We start from the raw sequence: 13,115 nt of genomic DNA, 5'->3' as shown, positions 1-13,115 counted from the left end.
CACTACACTGCTGCGATATGCGGGGGAGAGTCTCAGGATTCAGCGATACTCGGGTTCACTGTCGTAGTGGGAGGCAGAGGGTGGCCGGGCACGAGGATTCCTCAAGGCAACCTTATACGCGTATATATATGAAAGTCGTCTTTCATAGCCCCCGCACCCTATTTGCCACAATTCTATCATCCAGCGACGATCTTGCCAAAAGAGAGGCGCAACGACAGGCATAACCTGGGACATACTATAAACGGTGTCATTCAGCTGCTCAAGAACACATAACTATACTGCCATGAATAGCGACGAACGTTCATTCGCAGTAATGGGAGCTCCGTAGACTCCAAGTCGTGCTGCGATTGTAAACTTGAAGTATTTGAAGACTATGAATTTGGTGAGAGGACTCGCGGCGAGGAAGTGGGTACAAGCAGCTGCAGGTGGACGCCGCCGTTCCTAAAAATGTGCCCGTCGTGTACTTAATGGGCGTTAACGAGGTCCATTTGAACTGGTGCAGAGAAGAGAGGGAGAGCAGAGTACGAACGCCCCATCGTGACCAGCTTGATGGTGGTCGTTGAAAGAGAAAGACGGAGAAAGCGATTGCCGGGGAGTAGAACAAAGTGGGAAATAAAGCGCAGATTATGCAGGTCCGAAGAATTATGTCAGTATCGCCCGCCTAGCTCAATCGGATAGAGCGTCAGACTCTTACTAGCGGGTGATCTGAAGGCTGCGAGTTCGACCCTCGCGGTGGGCTAGTGTTTTGTTTTGCTCCGTTAGGGTCAAGATCGACATATGTCAAGTACTGAGAAGCGTTCATACGCATTACTCCATACCTCTTAGAATTGTGCGTATCGTCCAAATCTATCATGATCATGCATCGGCACAAGCAACGTGTAGCGCGTTCCATGAGATGGCCGAGCCGCCACACGAAAGGCCCGTGATAACATTCTCTTTAGGACCATACCCACCACCAGCCTTACTGGTAGCACATCGTTGGAGATACGTGCCTCTTCTGAAGCATTTGATACCCAAGTCGCAGCCGCCAGAGTGCATAGGGTTACCAGACGCTGACCGGTTAGAAACGCAGTCACCAGTCATTCTGATCGAAGCTGGCGTACCCATGGCTGGGGAAATATTGCGGAAGGTTGAGGGCCGGCGTGAATCCCCCGAATAAGACGGGGGTCGGTGTTCACTGTGTGGGAAACCGTACGACAGCGGATGGACGGAGACTTCGCTAAAGGATTTGCACACTGATAGCCAAATGGGGAGGGGTGTTTCCAAGTTGCCGCACCTTTACAGAGCTTCCTTTCGTAGTACGTGAAATGGCGGACATAATGTACACCTGCGTGACCAATGTTTACGTTGCACCCCAAACCGTGCGCGCCACGTCTCGAACGAGCGTCAACTTCTTCACCATGTCCTGAACGCGAGGACTCAGCACGTCGCTCATTGGAAAGTACCAGGGAAGCGAGCATACCTCGTAAGTCACCGCCGCAAATCCGGGAGCGTGTGACGCGAAGCCGCATTGCGTGCTTATGGAGAGTCTAGTGCGCAAGTCAGAGCTTGAACGAAACGCGCCCGTGCCGGATTTTCACATACTGATCGAGGGCCTCTTCCACGGAGCGCGGCACTTCCCCGCGTGCTATCACCTCGGCGGCGTCCATGATACGCCCGCGGAGGACGACCGGATCTTCGAGCTGCGTTTGAGCGGGCGATTGGGGCGTCAGCTTCTGCATATCTTATCATGTTCCGGGAAAGCGCGTACCTCCGGGGACTTCGTCGATACCAGGCCGAGGACAACGTGTTTGTTTCTAGGGAGATACTGGAGGGGCTCGAAGGTTCCTGCCCGTTCGGTGTCGTACTCCAGCTAAACGGTTGGCCTATCAAATCACTGCCGCCACCCATCGCACGCACATGATGCAGACGTACGTAGTACTGCTCGAACTTGAGATCATTGAATAGCTTCTTCGCAATGCGATTGTATGGACCCCAAATGAATGGTTGGCGGTCGGGCTGCGAGAGAATTAGCGCGTTGAGACGGAACATCTAAACATAGGCGACGCCGGACGCACCCTTACGTTCCCCCTGCATATGTGAACACTGACGAGCAAGTCCGAAGGCTTTTCGGCGATACACCCGTTTAGGACGCGGATGTACGTGTCGAGAAGTGCCTCAGGATCGACTGCTTCTTTGAGCATAAGTTGCCGGAGCTTCTCGTCGCAGAACGACACCAAAATCGGATCATCTATCTGAATGTGCCCTAGAAAGCGACGAGTAGCAGAGTCGCTAAGATTCCCGAGCAAGAAACCGGCAGCGTCACTCACGGCAGCCCCTTGAATACAGGTCCCGGAACTCGTCCCGATATATCTTAATAAGGTCCGCGAAGTAGTCATCTGCGCGTAAGAAGACCGTCAACGCCGCTCCGAAGGCCTCGGAAAGGTCTCGGCTCACCGTCATTCGCGTACGCGGTCGATTCGTACGTGTACTTGCCGTGGCGGAAGTGGTACCATTCCGGGGCGCCCAAGGTCAATTTGAGCTTCTGTAGGTTCTATCGCGGCGACGGTGAGAGCGGTTAGTGGCGTGCCTGCGGAGACAAAAAGGGTGGTCGCATGACGTCCTCCCGGATAAGCATACCTCAGGACCCGCGAGCTTCTTGAGGAAGTCGAACGCTTCGCCGTACAGGGGTTTCGTCCGCTCTAGCTTCTTCTGCAACGGAGCGGAATTAACGGATGATCCGAGGCGGGATGACCGGGGCACGCACTACGCAGATTCGGGTGGTTGGCATGTAACGGACGAAGTTGAAGGTCTGTCGAAGGCATCGAGTGAATCATTTTGTCTTGCTGCTAGACGAATGGAGGCGTCACTATACCTGAAAAAGATGCTGCGGCGCTGCAGGGCAGAGAATAGTTAGATTCTGCGTGATATCGTCAGTTGCATCGAGTAAAGGCCCACGGTCGTTGATCACGTTGAATCCGTCCAGGCAGTCGAACAAGCCATCGTAAAACATGGTACTGCGATGGCTCGTGAGCGACGACCCTGAAGTTGAATGTCCAAGAGCGTACCGTCGATATTCGCCATCGGTGATGGTATCGAGACCCAAGTTCAACTGGATGCGTACGGCCTCAACGATGCTCTCATCTTCGACCGCCTTGAGCTCTTCAGTGGTGCATTTCCCGGCTTGAAAGTCAGATCGCTTCTGCAAAAGAACGTCAGGTCGCTTCAGAGAACCTACGTGTTCTGCACGGGAGACAAACATGTCAGAGGCGGTGAGTCCGGCACTGGCATGCCTCCGAGGGCAGTATATATACTACGCACCAGCACAATAATACAGCCGTGACGACGTACATCAGGTCATACCGGCGCGCCGTCAAAGGAGCCCAAAACGCGCAGGCTGTGTGTGGCTTAGAAGGCCGGTGGAGTGCCCGTCTCATCGCGCGGACTGTAAAGCGGGTCACAAGGGGCGTCTGCGGCGGCGCGGTGCAGATAGTGGCGCTGTGGCAGTATCTGCTGAATAGGATGCGATGAAGATCATGCATGGATGCGATCATGCGCGCCGTGCAGGTATCCGGTAAATAGACGCGAGCACGGAAGACAAGCTGCAGGATGGAGAAGAGCCGGAGTCGGTCGCCGCGCCGAGGGGTCCCATGGCGGATGTCACAGGTCCGAGCGTGGGGGCGAGGCAGAAAATCACCGAGCAGCGGGTCATCCGGCAACTTAGATTAGACGATAAGATGTGTCGTTCGGGACGGGATACGCAAGGATGCACAGGTTCTTTGAGGCCACCTCAGCTAGAAACTGACACCCAGTTCGGAGCTTTTTCGTGCCCTGACGTGTATCGGCTAATAGGACATACTAAACTGAGAGTGGTTAACTTATGGGAGCCTCGTAAGCGTATTGAGGACTCACAAATGTTATAGATGACAAATGCGTGTCAGTACCATACCCGTAACAGGCCTGACATTGGCAAATCGAGAGAGCCCTATATGTACTTATCTGCACTATCAAGTCTCATGTGCCTTTGCAGAGGACCTGGTGCGTGTTGATAATTGGCACAAAAGTCGTACCAATGCAATGAAATACTCATTGAACAGTAGGTCGAGTGAATTGTCAGAGCTCAGGGACTAGAAGGGAACGGTGGTTGGCAAGAGGCAAGTCATGTAAGCGCCCATCCGGCGTAGGCGTACTTCGGAATCTGCCGGCGCGTCGCATCATTCCTCTCACTCTTCCTCCGAGTCCAAATCTCTTGGACCTCTTTTGTTACCCTCGTCCCACGACACTGCGCACAAGACGAGCAAGAAAACTATGATTTATACTCTGCTCCGTATAACGAAGCAACCTCAGCTACTTGGCGTCAACAGATGCAAAAATTTAAGAGCTTGGTGCGTCGGCCCCACATCGTCCTAGGATTTCAACACAACATCTCCGGTGATGTTCGGCTATGGATGCAGGGCCCGATTCATCCTATCACTTTCAAATTGAACTGCACATGCTACTAGAATTTCCTCGAAACTACTATAAGCTGATCTCATGGTTGGCAGATACGACCGGCACCACAAACTCAAAAGGCACAGAGATATCATTGCCGGGCATCCTCAGTGGCCGGTGTTTTCCTAACGCACCGGTGCCACGCCTGCCTTCACCGTTCGTGAAACAGGCGGCGTGGCTCCCAAACACTCGGAGACAGTAGTTCACACTCTTGGATGGAAGTTCACTCAATTCTGGCAGCTCTCGGGCGCAAGAGCGGCGATGTGGGCCACCTGCGCAACAAATGCGTGCTTGTAATTGGCCATCCGTCGGTTACCAGGCTTAAGGAATGTATGCTGGTCATAATGGCACCGAAATCATCGATCGATCGCCGTGCCTTACGGCGTGAGCGTCTGCGAACGGAGTCTATAAGATATTTACTCACGTTCGCGCAGCCAAATTTACACCCTGCGCATGAACCATCACCTTTCCAGATCTACAGAACACGCTTGACAGGATGTCTGCAGGAACTGCCCTGGCTCCGATCGTCTTCATGGGCCTGGTAAGCTACCGCCGCTGCCTACTGTCACGGGAAATCCAACGGACTCACTCTATTGTTCGGCACAGGTTGCGCACCAGCTTTTCAAACGACATGAGACGTTTGATATTGCCTACCACATATCTCTTTTATGTGGCCCGATATTTTTGGGCACTGCGCTGCTTTCTCCAAGCTTGCCGCTCCTGAGAGCGACATACGTCTCCGCTGGCACCTATCTAGCGAGCCTGATCATCTCCACATTGGTCTACAGAGCTTCTCCCCTTCACCCGCTTGCGATATACCCGGGCCCTTTTGGATGCAGGTTGACAAAATTCTGGATGGCCTCCGTCAGCTTCACTGGGCAGCAACACAATTACATCAAGAGCTTGCACGATCGATACGGGGACGTCGTCAGGATTGGTGCGTCCGTGTGTTCTTTAACCCGTCTCTTTGAAACTCAACGTGTACGTTGTAGGGCCGAATGAAGTTTCCGTAAAGGACCCGTCCGTTGTGCACGCGATGCTGGGGCCGACCGGTTTACCCCATGGGCCAAGTGAGTCTCTCGTTGCGCCGACGTTGCTAGGATTTGACACGACACTATCCAGTGTACTACGGAAAGTTACTTGTACGGAAGCCGGGGGATATGCCTATGCTGGGCATCACGGACACAGTCGAGCACCTCAGGCGACGGAGACCTTGGGCGCGTGCCTTCAGCGGCCCAGCCATAAAGGAATATAAACCTATGGTAGCTTCACGGACGCTGCAGCTTGTACAAGCTCTGCAGTCTCAGCAGGGCGAAGTCGACATCGGCAAATGGATTAATTATTTCAGGTGCGCAACATTCCGTTTCAACTTCGAACGACTGACCGACGTGCAACGTGTTCAATCAGTTACGATTTCATGTGTGACATGGCGTAAGTGAAAGACGATCAAAAATGCCTGCACTGATTGTTTACCATCAGGTTTGGGGGAGGTTCCGAGCTCTTGCGCGATGGCGACTTGAACAACTTCTGGGAAATGCTGGAGAACGGACTGCCGTGCGTATCTATAGCCGCACTATGCTTTGCCATGAGCCTGACAATTTCTCAGGCCAGGCACATTCGTGGGCCATGTCCCGTGGCTAGGCCCCTACCTCGCTCGCATCCCCGCTCTCACAGCTGACCTCCAAAAGGTGCTCGCACATTGTCAGAGCCTGACCGTAGGGAGAATACAGCGCGGCGCTCAGCGCAGGGATCTTTTTCATTATTTGGTGCGCCCTCACATACCCGGCTACGCCCCAGATTTTGTTTGACATATTAACAATTCATCTATGAACACGCTAGAACAACGAAGACGAACCGGAAACGCAGCCCCCACCTCTCAAATTGATCGTTAACGAGGGTGTTGTCGCAATCGTGGCGGGATCAGACACCGTCTCAATCACGCTCACAAGCATCTTCTTCTGCCTTGCGACCCATCCTGAAGCGTACAAACGTCTGGAAGAGGAGATTGACCGCTTTTATCCTCCCGGCCAAGATCCATATAACACGGAGCACCATCGTGAGATGTACTACCTCACCGCCGTCATGTAAGCCCATTCAGCGTCGCCTCAGCGGACTACCTCTGATAACGTCGTCCAGAAATGAGGCGCTACGCGTGTATCCGACTGTCCCAGGTGGCGTGCAGCGATGCGTGCCCCACGACAGCAATGGCGTAACCCTCGGCTCCATGTACGTCCCCCGCGTTCGCGTATGGGACCCCTTGTATCTGAAGCCGCTCGCGTCGCCTTCTCTAGATTCCTCCCACCAGGCACATCCGCATGGTACCACCAGCTCTCCGCCTACCACGACGCTCGCCACTTCTTCCCCAAGACAGACGTCTTCTGGCCCGAGCGCTGGCTCCTTGCCTCCGGGCGCCTGTCCTTCTCCTTCTCCTCCAACATCGACGAGGCGACGTTCGTGCACAACGAGGCCGCGTTCGTGCCGTTCTCGTACGGCCCGATGAACTGCGTGGGCAAGAACCTCGCGATGCTCGAGATGCGCGTCGTCGTGTGCGCAGTGCTGCAGAAGTTCCGGCTGCATCTGAGGGATGGCTGGGACCCGCGGACGTATGGAGAGGGGCTGAAGGACTTCTTTGTGACAACACGTCCACCTGTGCCGGTGACGCTGGTACCTCGGTTCTGAGTGCGATGCGAGAGAGGCTCTTCATAGGGTCGTATCGTAGCAAAATTATTGTACACCGTTAGGTATCCCGAGCTGAGAGACCGAATAGCTACACTGCTAGCCTGAGAATAAGGTAAAGGTGTTCGCGAGCGTGAACGTCGGGAACTCGAGTTCCACCTGGTCGTAAAAAGCACTCCAGTCTCCCCTACATCGCCGCAAACACAAATCAGTACCCTCTCATCCTCCTTGACACTATACTGGCACTCACCGCATACGCAGTCAGCGTGAGGTTCCTCACCGCCCCAACGCACACCGCCCTCCCGGGCTCAAGCACAAGCGCCTCCGAATCAAACCTATCCCACCGATTCCTCGACTCCACCGGGCACGCCGCGACAGCAAGAGTCGCCGCATAGCAGGCGTCCCGAACATCCACCACGCGCGGACGTCGCTCGCGCGCAGCGTGGCCGGGTCGATGGCGTAGCGCAGGTCGTTGTTGAGGCTGCTGTACTGCTCGTCGGGGCGAGTGTGCACGATGGCGTCGTAGGCCAAGAGCAGCGGACCGCGGCGGACTATGGGGCGTCCCGCGGGGCATGCATCTGTGTGCACAGTGGGGGTCGTGAAATCGCGCGAGGTGTGAAAGGATGCGCGGCATGCCGACGCGCCCGACCCCGGAACCTTCGGGCATGACGCCGACGAGCGCTAATATGCGAACTCTTCCTCTCTCATGCCATGTCATGCGGCGGCACCTAGGCCAATCGTCAAACCAAACCTGATCCTCTTATATATGCATAGGATGGGAATTTCAAGAGGAATCTCACGATCCGAGCCCAAGACAGGTCAGTCCAGTAGCAATGGGGACCCCATCGATTCCAATACGGCTGACGTTCGAGTCCCAACTTTCCTTCGCAAGACATGCGAGTTGGAGGCCGTGCAATACGTGCATTTGAGCTACCACATGCACCCGAGATATACCTATATATACATAGCAGCCCAAACAGTACCCTCGGATCCTCATTCGGAGGAGCAGGTTCGATCGCGCCTTCTCGTCACGGGCCTCGGCAGGGCATGCACAAGAGGCACATCGCACAAGATTGAATGAACCTTATATGCCTCGCCTCGCCTTCCAACCGTGCCCACCAACCCATATAAAATCGGGAGCCCAGCGCCAAACTCCCAACGTCTTGCCACCCTTACCCTCACCATATAACCCGGTATTTTCTCAACAAAAGCAACTCGAAAACACCCAGAGCTCGTCTACCGAACACGATGAAGCTATCCACTATTCTGGCGTCCCTCGCTATTGCCGCCGTCTCGTCCGTGCACGCAGGCCCCCTCACGGACGGCGTCTGCCAGACAGGTGAGCAGCGTCGCACACCACGAAGCACACCTGCTCAATGTGCTCAACCGCGACCGGCCCAGGCTGCAAGGCCGCCGCCGCCGGGTGCTACAGCGCCGCTGGGATGGTGTTCGGCGCAGTCACTGCCGGCATCGCAACCCCTGTGGTCGCCCTGGCCTGCAACGCGGTCCTCGACAGATGCCAGGCCGAATGTGCCATACAGGGAGCCGACGCTGTCATGCAGCACTGCGTGGATATCGATGGCGTCGACGGGGACACATTTTCGAATATAAAGTATAAATTGTGCGAGATCGACGGTGGGCAGAAGCCGCTGTTCGGCGTGTTCAAGGAGGCTGCCGGCGACGTGAGCTATGCTGTCTAGTTGTCGCCTCGCATTGTTTGGAGCTCACCCGTTCTACTGTTCCGTGCAGCTCGTGACGGAGTTCGATGGACCGGGTCGGTACGCCGCAGCGCTCAAGTCTCTCAAGGGCGATTCCGGAGCCAATGTGAGTCCTACGTATCTATATGCGTCTTGCACGTCCGCTCTCTATTCGGTGCTCATGATGTCTTAAGCAGGAGGCTGTGGACGTCGCTCGCCCCGCATATGCGGAAGCTGGTGCGCGTGTGGGTTGACTTTGGAGAGAGCGAGCTCGGATGCTCGCTGGTGGTGATCATGCGAAAGCTTAGGAAATATAGTAGGCATTCTGATCCTGCCACGAACACACCCTTGAGTCGGGCTTTCCTGTACATGTAACTTGGAGCTTTCTCTCGTCGATCCTGCTGTGTCTTTGTTGCATGCTGTCCTATGTCTCCCCTGTCAAGCTGTCTCCCTGATGATCTCGAGACTAGACGTCACGTTGTACGAATCGCCATTGCATATGCTATCGAGTCTAGCCCGGGGGTCTGCAGGTACAGCATTGGTAAACTGTTGCGGCTGGGGCATGGCAGGGGCTCGGTGCTCCTAGCCTCCTGGCTATCAATGCAATGAAATGTGCGACAGCGTGAATGTCGGGAAGTCGAGATCGACCCGATAGTCCAGACCACTCCCCTATACCCTCGCACGTGAATCAGCGCTGCACGAAATGGACACTTGCTGCTAGATGATCGCTCACCGCATATGCCGTCAGCGTCACATTCGTCGGCGCGGAGATGCACACCGCCTTCTCCGGCTCGGTATGCGAATCCCTATCTGGCTCGGGCGGCCAGACCTTCCATCCCGCCACACACGCAGCGACAGTGATCGTGCGCATCGGAGGGGTGTCCACGGACCATTTGGCGCGGATATTCGAAGTGCTCGTGCGCAAAGTGGACGGGTCGATGGCGTAGCGTGGCGATGCGTGGTGGGTCCAATAATACTCGTTGAACTCCAGAAGCGTGTAGGCTCGCTCGTCGTAGACGTAAAGCAGCGGTCCTCGGCGGACTGTTGTGCGCCCCAAGGAGCGCGATTCTGTGTGATACGGGTGTTGGTGAGATCGGGAGAGTTCTAGGAGATGAGAGTAACGCACCTGTGCGAATCGGCGCGTGGAGGTTGATGACTATGTTGGTCGTCCCAGATGCGATGCGGATGGCGTGCATTCCATTTGTCGGTGCGCAGGGGAGGAAGCCGCCCTCGTTGACCGATATATCTGCATCATTTGACCAGTCAGGGATGCGTATGTAGTACGTGAAGTCCTTCTCTGCAATGATCGTCGTCGACAGGGTGTCCGAGCTGAATGGGTAGGTCGTGTTTACGGCGACGGTGACCTTGTTTCCTGTAGATGTATCGTGTATCACCACTGGGCTGTCGACAGGCGCTCCTGAAGAAACCTTACCTCCAGCAAGCGTGGTGTTGGCAGTGAAGGGGCCTGGGTACACGTGAATGAGGGCCGCACGATCTGGTGTCGTCATGAAGGCATTGGAAATGAAGTCCGGCCATCCTTCAGGGTACATATGGATGTAACACCTGTGGGTGATGCAAGGCGGTATGAGACGACGCTGTGCCATGGTGGTCAAAACACTCGCCTGTTGTATTCATTTACGATCGGATCGTCTTGCAAAGGGTCGTCATAAGGTCTAAGGAAAGGGAATTTCTCTGCCGTGAGCAAAGATATCGCGATGACTCCCTCTAGCAAAATTGCCGTGAATGACATGTGTGTACCCACCCGTTGACGGGATATGACTCTCTGCAGAAACTCGTACTCCACATTCTTGACCACCCGTCTGCTCCTGATGTTAGCGGTGGACGATATTCCATCTATATTGCAAGTAACTCACTTTGGCTGCTAACCCAAAACGCGTTGTAAAATATACGCTCTGCGTGATCTGCGTACTGCGGATCGCTGGTGACTTGGTACAAGTATAAGACACTATTTTAGACACAAAAGCAAGTTGCATTCAGCACACGTCGATTAGGGGCAGTGTAAAATTGAACTCACGAGCGCATTGATTCCTACATGTCCCTATACGTATCAAAGCCTCGCCTTAAGACTGAGATCGTGTGAACTCGGAGCCTACCGTGACGGAATGAACTCTGTGGAAGTTGTGATTATGAGCGAGCGTTCCGCCGACAGCAAGAAGCTTCAAGATATCAATCGTACCTCCGATCGTAACCGTTGAAGCCCGCTACCTCGGGCGTGTATGTGCCTGATGGGTGTCCCTGGTGCTTCATAAGTGTCTTCCACGCTTCTCCAATCGCCTCACGGTCTTCCCGTTCACGAATAAAAGCCCGACAGTGGTCAGAATAATCTCTCGACTTTGTTTGCATGTCAATGCCATTCTCACCTGATATATCCCCACTGAGGCCATATCTGGCAGCCAAGGTCACAAGCGTCTTGATCGTGTTCATGCTGTGCCATTCGATTCCAGGATCAGACCCATCATAGTCGAACTCGACGATGAAGTCGGAGAGATGCAGCCAGGGGTCGAGCAGCATATGCAAACTGGGGAAGTACTGGATCCCAAGTTCAAACATTAGCCGAATACAAATGACCAATGGCGCGGGAGATGCATACATCCTTTCTGAAAACCTGCGTGAGCAAATCCTCTGTCTGCCGCTCGAGCATGCGCGTTGTCTCTGCGAGAACATTTTCCTGGCCATTTGGATGGAATCTGTACAGCCTACACGATCGGACCAGAAGATCAGGGGCGCGACCATAAGAACGAGGACGTACCATGCGATGGCTCTGAGAAGGTCGCCTGCGTGTGCACGCGCATCGTCGTCCAACACGCCCCCTTCATGCAGCATCTTATTCACGAGCCCTACGAATCTGTGCAGAACTGTCGCGACGCGCGGGGCGCGCTCAGGTTGTGCATCAGCCATACGCATCGCACCCAGGAGGAACGGAAATCTGCGGTGTCGTCAGCGCGCCCAATTAGCAGCAAGCGCGAATGGAGGGAACCGTGCCTTGGGGAGAGGAGTCGGCGACGTTGGATTGTGTTGACTTCCGGGCCCAGCCAGCCGTCGGAGCCCTGCGTGTCCAGGAAGTAATCGAGGTATTGCTCTGTCTGGGATTGTAGCGTGGCAATCCCAAGAGTTCCGGCGACTGACACCATGTCATTCTGATCGTCCGATGCTTCGTCGATGGTTGCGTGCATACGAGAATCCGTGAAGCTACTCACAAACCAGTGACTTCCAGCTATTGCGCCACGAGAGGAAGGACCGATGAGCTACTGAAACGCTGTGCTCCTAGCCTGCTGAGACACGAACCTGTTTCAATGGTGTAGTGATCCATTGGACGGGCTATCCACTCAGTCTGAGCATGTGATAGACTGACGGTACTTCAGCAAGATGTCCACTTTGCGGCACCCTCCATCTCGATTATCTGAACACTTACTATTCGTAAAATCCCTCGGCACATCCGAAGTTATCGTGCCCTCCAGCGAGCTAGTGAGGTAGTTGTGAGAGTGTACCATAATTCAATGATATCAGATATACGTACTTTAGTACGCAGCCATCCATCGGGTCTTACGTGGCCCAGTGGCAGGTTAGCCAGTTCACTGGGTGCTTTTGTCAAAAAAAAAACCCAACCAAGTCGGACAGGTTAAATCAACAAGGAAGCGTGAGCTCAATGTCTTACATACCGAGCCTAAGAGCAGAAGTGCGATGTGCAACCACCGCGAGTATTGCAAGAATGGCCTTCATAGCAGATGTTGAAGTTCGCAGAGGTTGTACGACCGTGCAGTGGCAGAGTCAATGGAAGTCACAACTTGCCAGGTCTTCCGACAGGTATTACTTATTAGAATGGCCTCGAGCCTGCGGCGCAGAGATGAACGCCCTCAGGGTGATGGTCGTGGCACAAGCTCGACAGGCGAGTACAGCTTCATCTGTCCGGCAATGTTGAGCAGCCAGCGATAATTAAAGGTTGGGCAACATACTTTCCATAGTTGTCTCACCATGAACATGATGGCGATCTAACTCATAGGATACGGCGAGCCTTGTGCGATGTCACGACGGAATTTGACAATCGACGGTTGACAGGAGGGCCCGGGCGGCATGTGAGTGCAGCCTTAGTGGTCTGAGCTTTGAACAGAGTTATCTGTAAGCTCACGAAGACAATATATAGTACCGTGTCTTACCAGACGATGCGTACTGTGCGAGAGAGCAGAAGAGAGTCAAGTCAACTTCGCGAAGAAGCAGGGCGCTTAATCATTGGACCGGGCGCCAAAAAGGCTA

The 13,115-nt window shown here is 54.4% G+C and overlaps 4 protein-coding genes and 1 non-coding gene across 5 annotated transcripts; 3 read left to right on the top strand and 2 right to left on the bottom strand.

Moving 5' to 3' along the window:
* The first annotated feature begins 655 nt into the window (after positions 1-655).
* On the top strand, positions 656-739 carry TRAVEDRAFT_t172. The gene has a single exon. It is a non-coding gene; the product is annotated as a tRNA-Lys (tRNA).
* Positions 740-1,275: 536 nt separating this feature from the next.
* Positions 1,276-3,241, bottom strand: TRAVEDRAFT_60227 (UROD/MetE-like protein; the record flags this gene model as incomplete). The annotated part of the gene is made up of 12 exons (XM_008043985.1): positions 1,276-1,405; positions 1,463-1,529; positions 1,585-1,682; positions 1,751-1,852; positions 1,915-1,998; positions 2,058-2,245; positions 2,310-2,378; positions 2,437-2,533; positions 2,620-2,691; positions 2,855-2,874; positions 2,938-2,996; positions 3,048-3,241. 12 exons carry the CDS (start codon positions 3,239-3,241, stop codon positions 1,343-1,345), a joined length of 1,113 nt encoding a protein of 370 aa, XP_008042176.1. The 3' UTR covers positions 1,276-1,342.
* A 1,725-nt stretch (positions 3,242-4,966) lies between these two features.
* TRAVEDRAFT_60226 (high nitrogen upregulated cytochrome P450 monooxygenase 2) lies at positions 4,967-7,149 on the top strand (the record flags this gene model as incomplete). Its single annotated transcript, XM_008043984.1, has 10 exons — positions 4,967-5,011; positions 5,077-5,407; positions 5,463-5,540; positions 5,593-5,818; positions 5,878-5,901; positions 5,950-6,024; positions 6,077-6,236; positions 6,310-6,554; positions 6,607-6,696; positions 6,762-7,149. The coding sequence occupies 10 exons, from the start codon at positions 4,967-4,969 to the stop codon at positions 7,147-7,149; spliced, it is 1,662 nt and encodes a 553-aa protein (XP_008042175.1).
* Positions 7,150-8,336: 1,187 nt separating this feature from the next.
* On the top strand, positions 8,337-9,334 carry TRAVEDRAFT_66328 (uncharacterized protein). The gene is made up of 4 exons (XM_008043983.1): positions 8,337-8,485; positions 8,548-8,828; positions 8,896-8,970; positions 9,038-9,334. Exons 1-4 carry the CDS (start codon positions 8,395-8,397, stop codon positions 9,095-9,097), a joined length of 507 nt encoding a protein of 168 aa, XP_008042174.1. The 5' UTR covers positions 8,337-8,394; the 3' UTR covers positions 9,098-9,334.
* Positions 9,335-9,440: 106 nt separating this feature from the next.
* TRAVEDRAFT_22663 (uncharacterized protein) lies at positions 9,441-12,401 on the bottom strand (the record flags this gene model as incomplete). Its single annotated transcript, XM_008043518.1, has 13 exons — positions 9,441-9,512; positions 9,577-9,911; positions 9,970-10,215; positions 10,276-10,380; positions 10,602-10,697; positions 10,718-10,809; positions 11,041-11,146; positions 11,225-11,393; positions 11,455-11,560; positions 11,614-11,790; positions 11,991-12,078; positions 12,277-12,326; positions 12,382-12,401. The coding sequence occupies 13 exons, from the start codon at positions 12,399-12,401 to the stop codon at positions 9,441-9,443; spliced, it is 1,662 nt and encodes a 553-aa protein (XP_008041709.1).
* Positions 12,402-13,115: the final 714 nt, after the last annotated feature.

The sequence above is a fragment of the Trametes versicolor genome (genome assembly GCF_000271585.1).
Source record: "Trametes versicolor FP-101664 SS1 unplaced genomic scaffold TRAVEscaffold_10, whole genome shotgun sequence".
Lineage (NCBI taxonomy): Eukaryota > Fungi > Basidiomycota > Agaricomycetes > Polyporales > Polyporaceae > Trametes > Trametes versicolor.
Note: the sequence above shows the minus strand (reverse complement) of the source record. Positions and strands in the feature narration are given on the sequence as shown.

Coding starts and splice junctions, on each gene's coding strand:
- TRAVEDRAFT_66328 (XM_008043983.1), top strand. CDS start 8,395: ATGAAGCTATCCACTATTCTGGCGTCCCTCGCTATTGCCGCCGTCTCG. Junction 8,486..8,547: donor GGACGGCGTCTGCCAGACAG/GTGAGCAGCGTC, acceptor CGACCGGCCCAG/GCTGCAAGGCCGCCGCCGCC. Junction 8,971..9,037: donor AGGGCGATTCCGGAGCCAAT/GTGAGTCCTACG, acceptor TGATGTCTTAAG/CAGGAGGCTGTGGACGTCGC.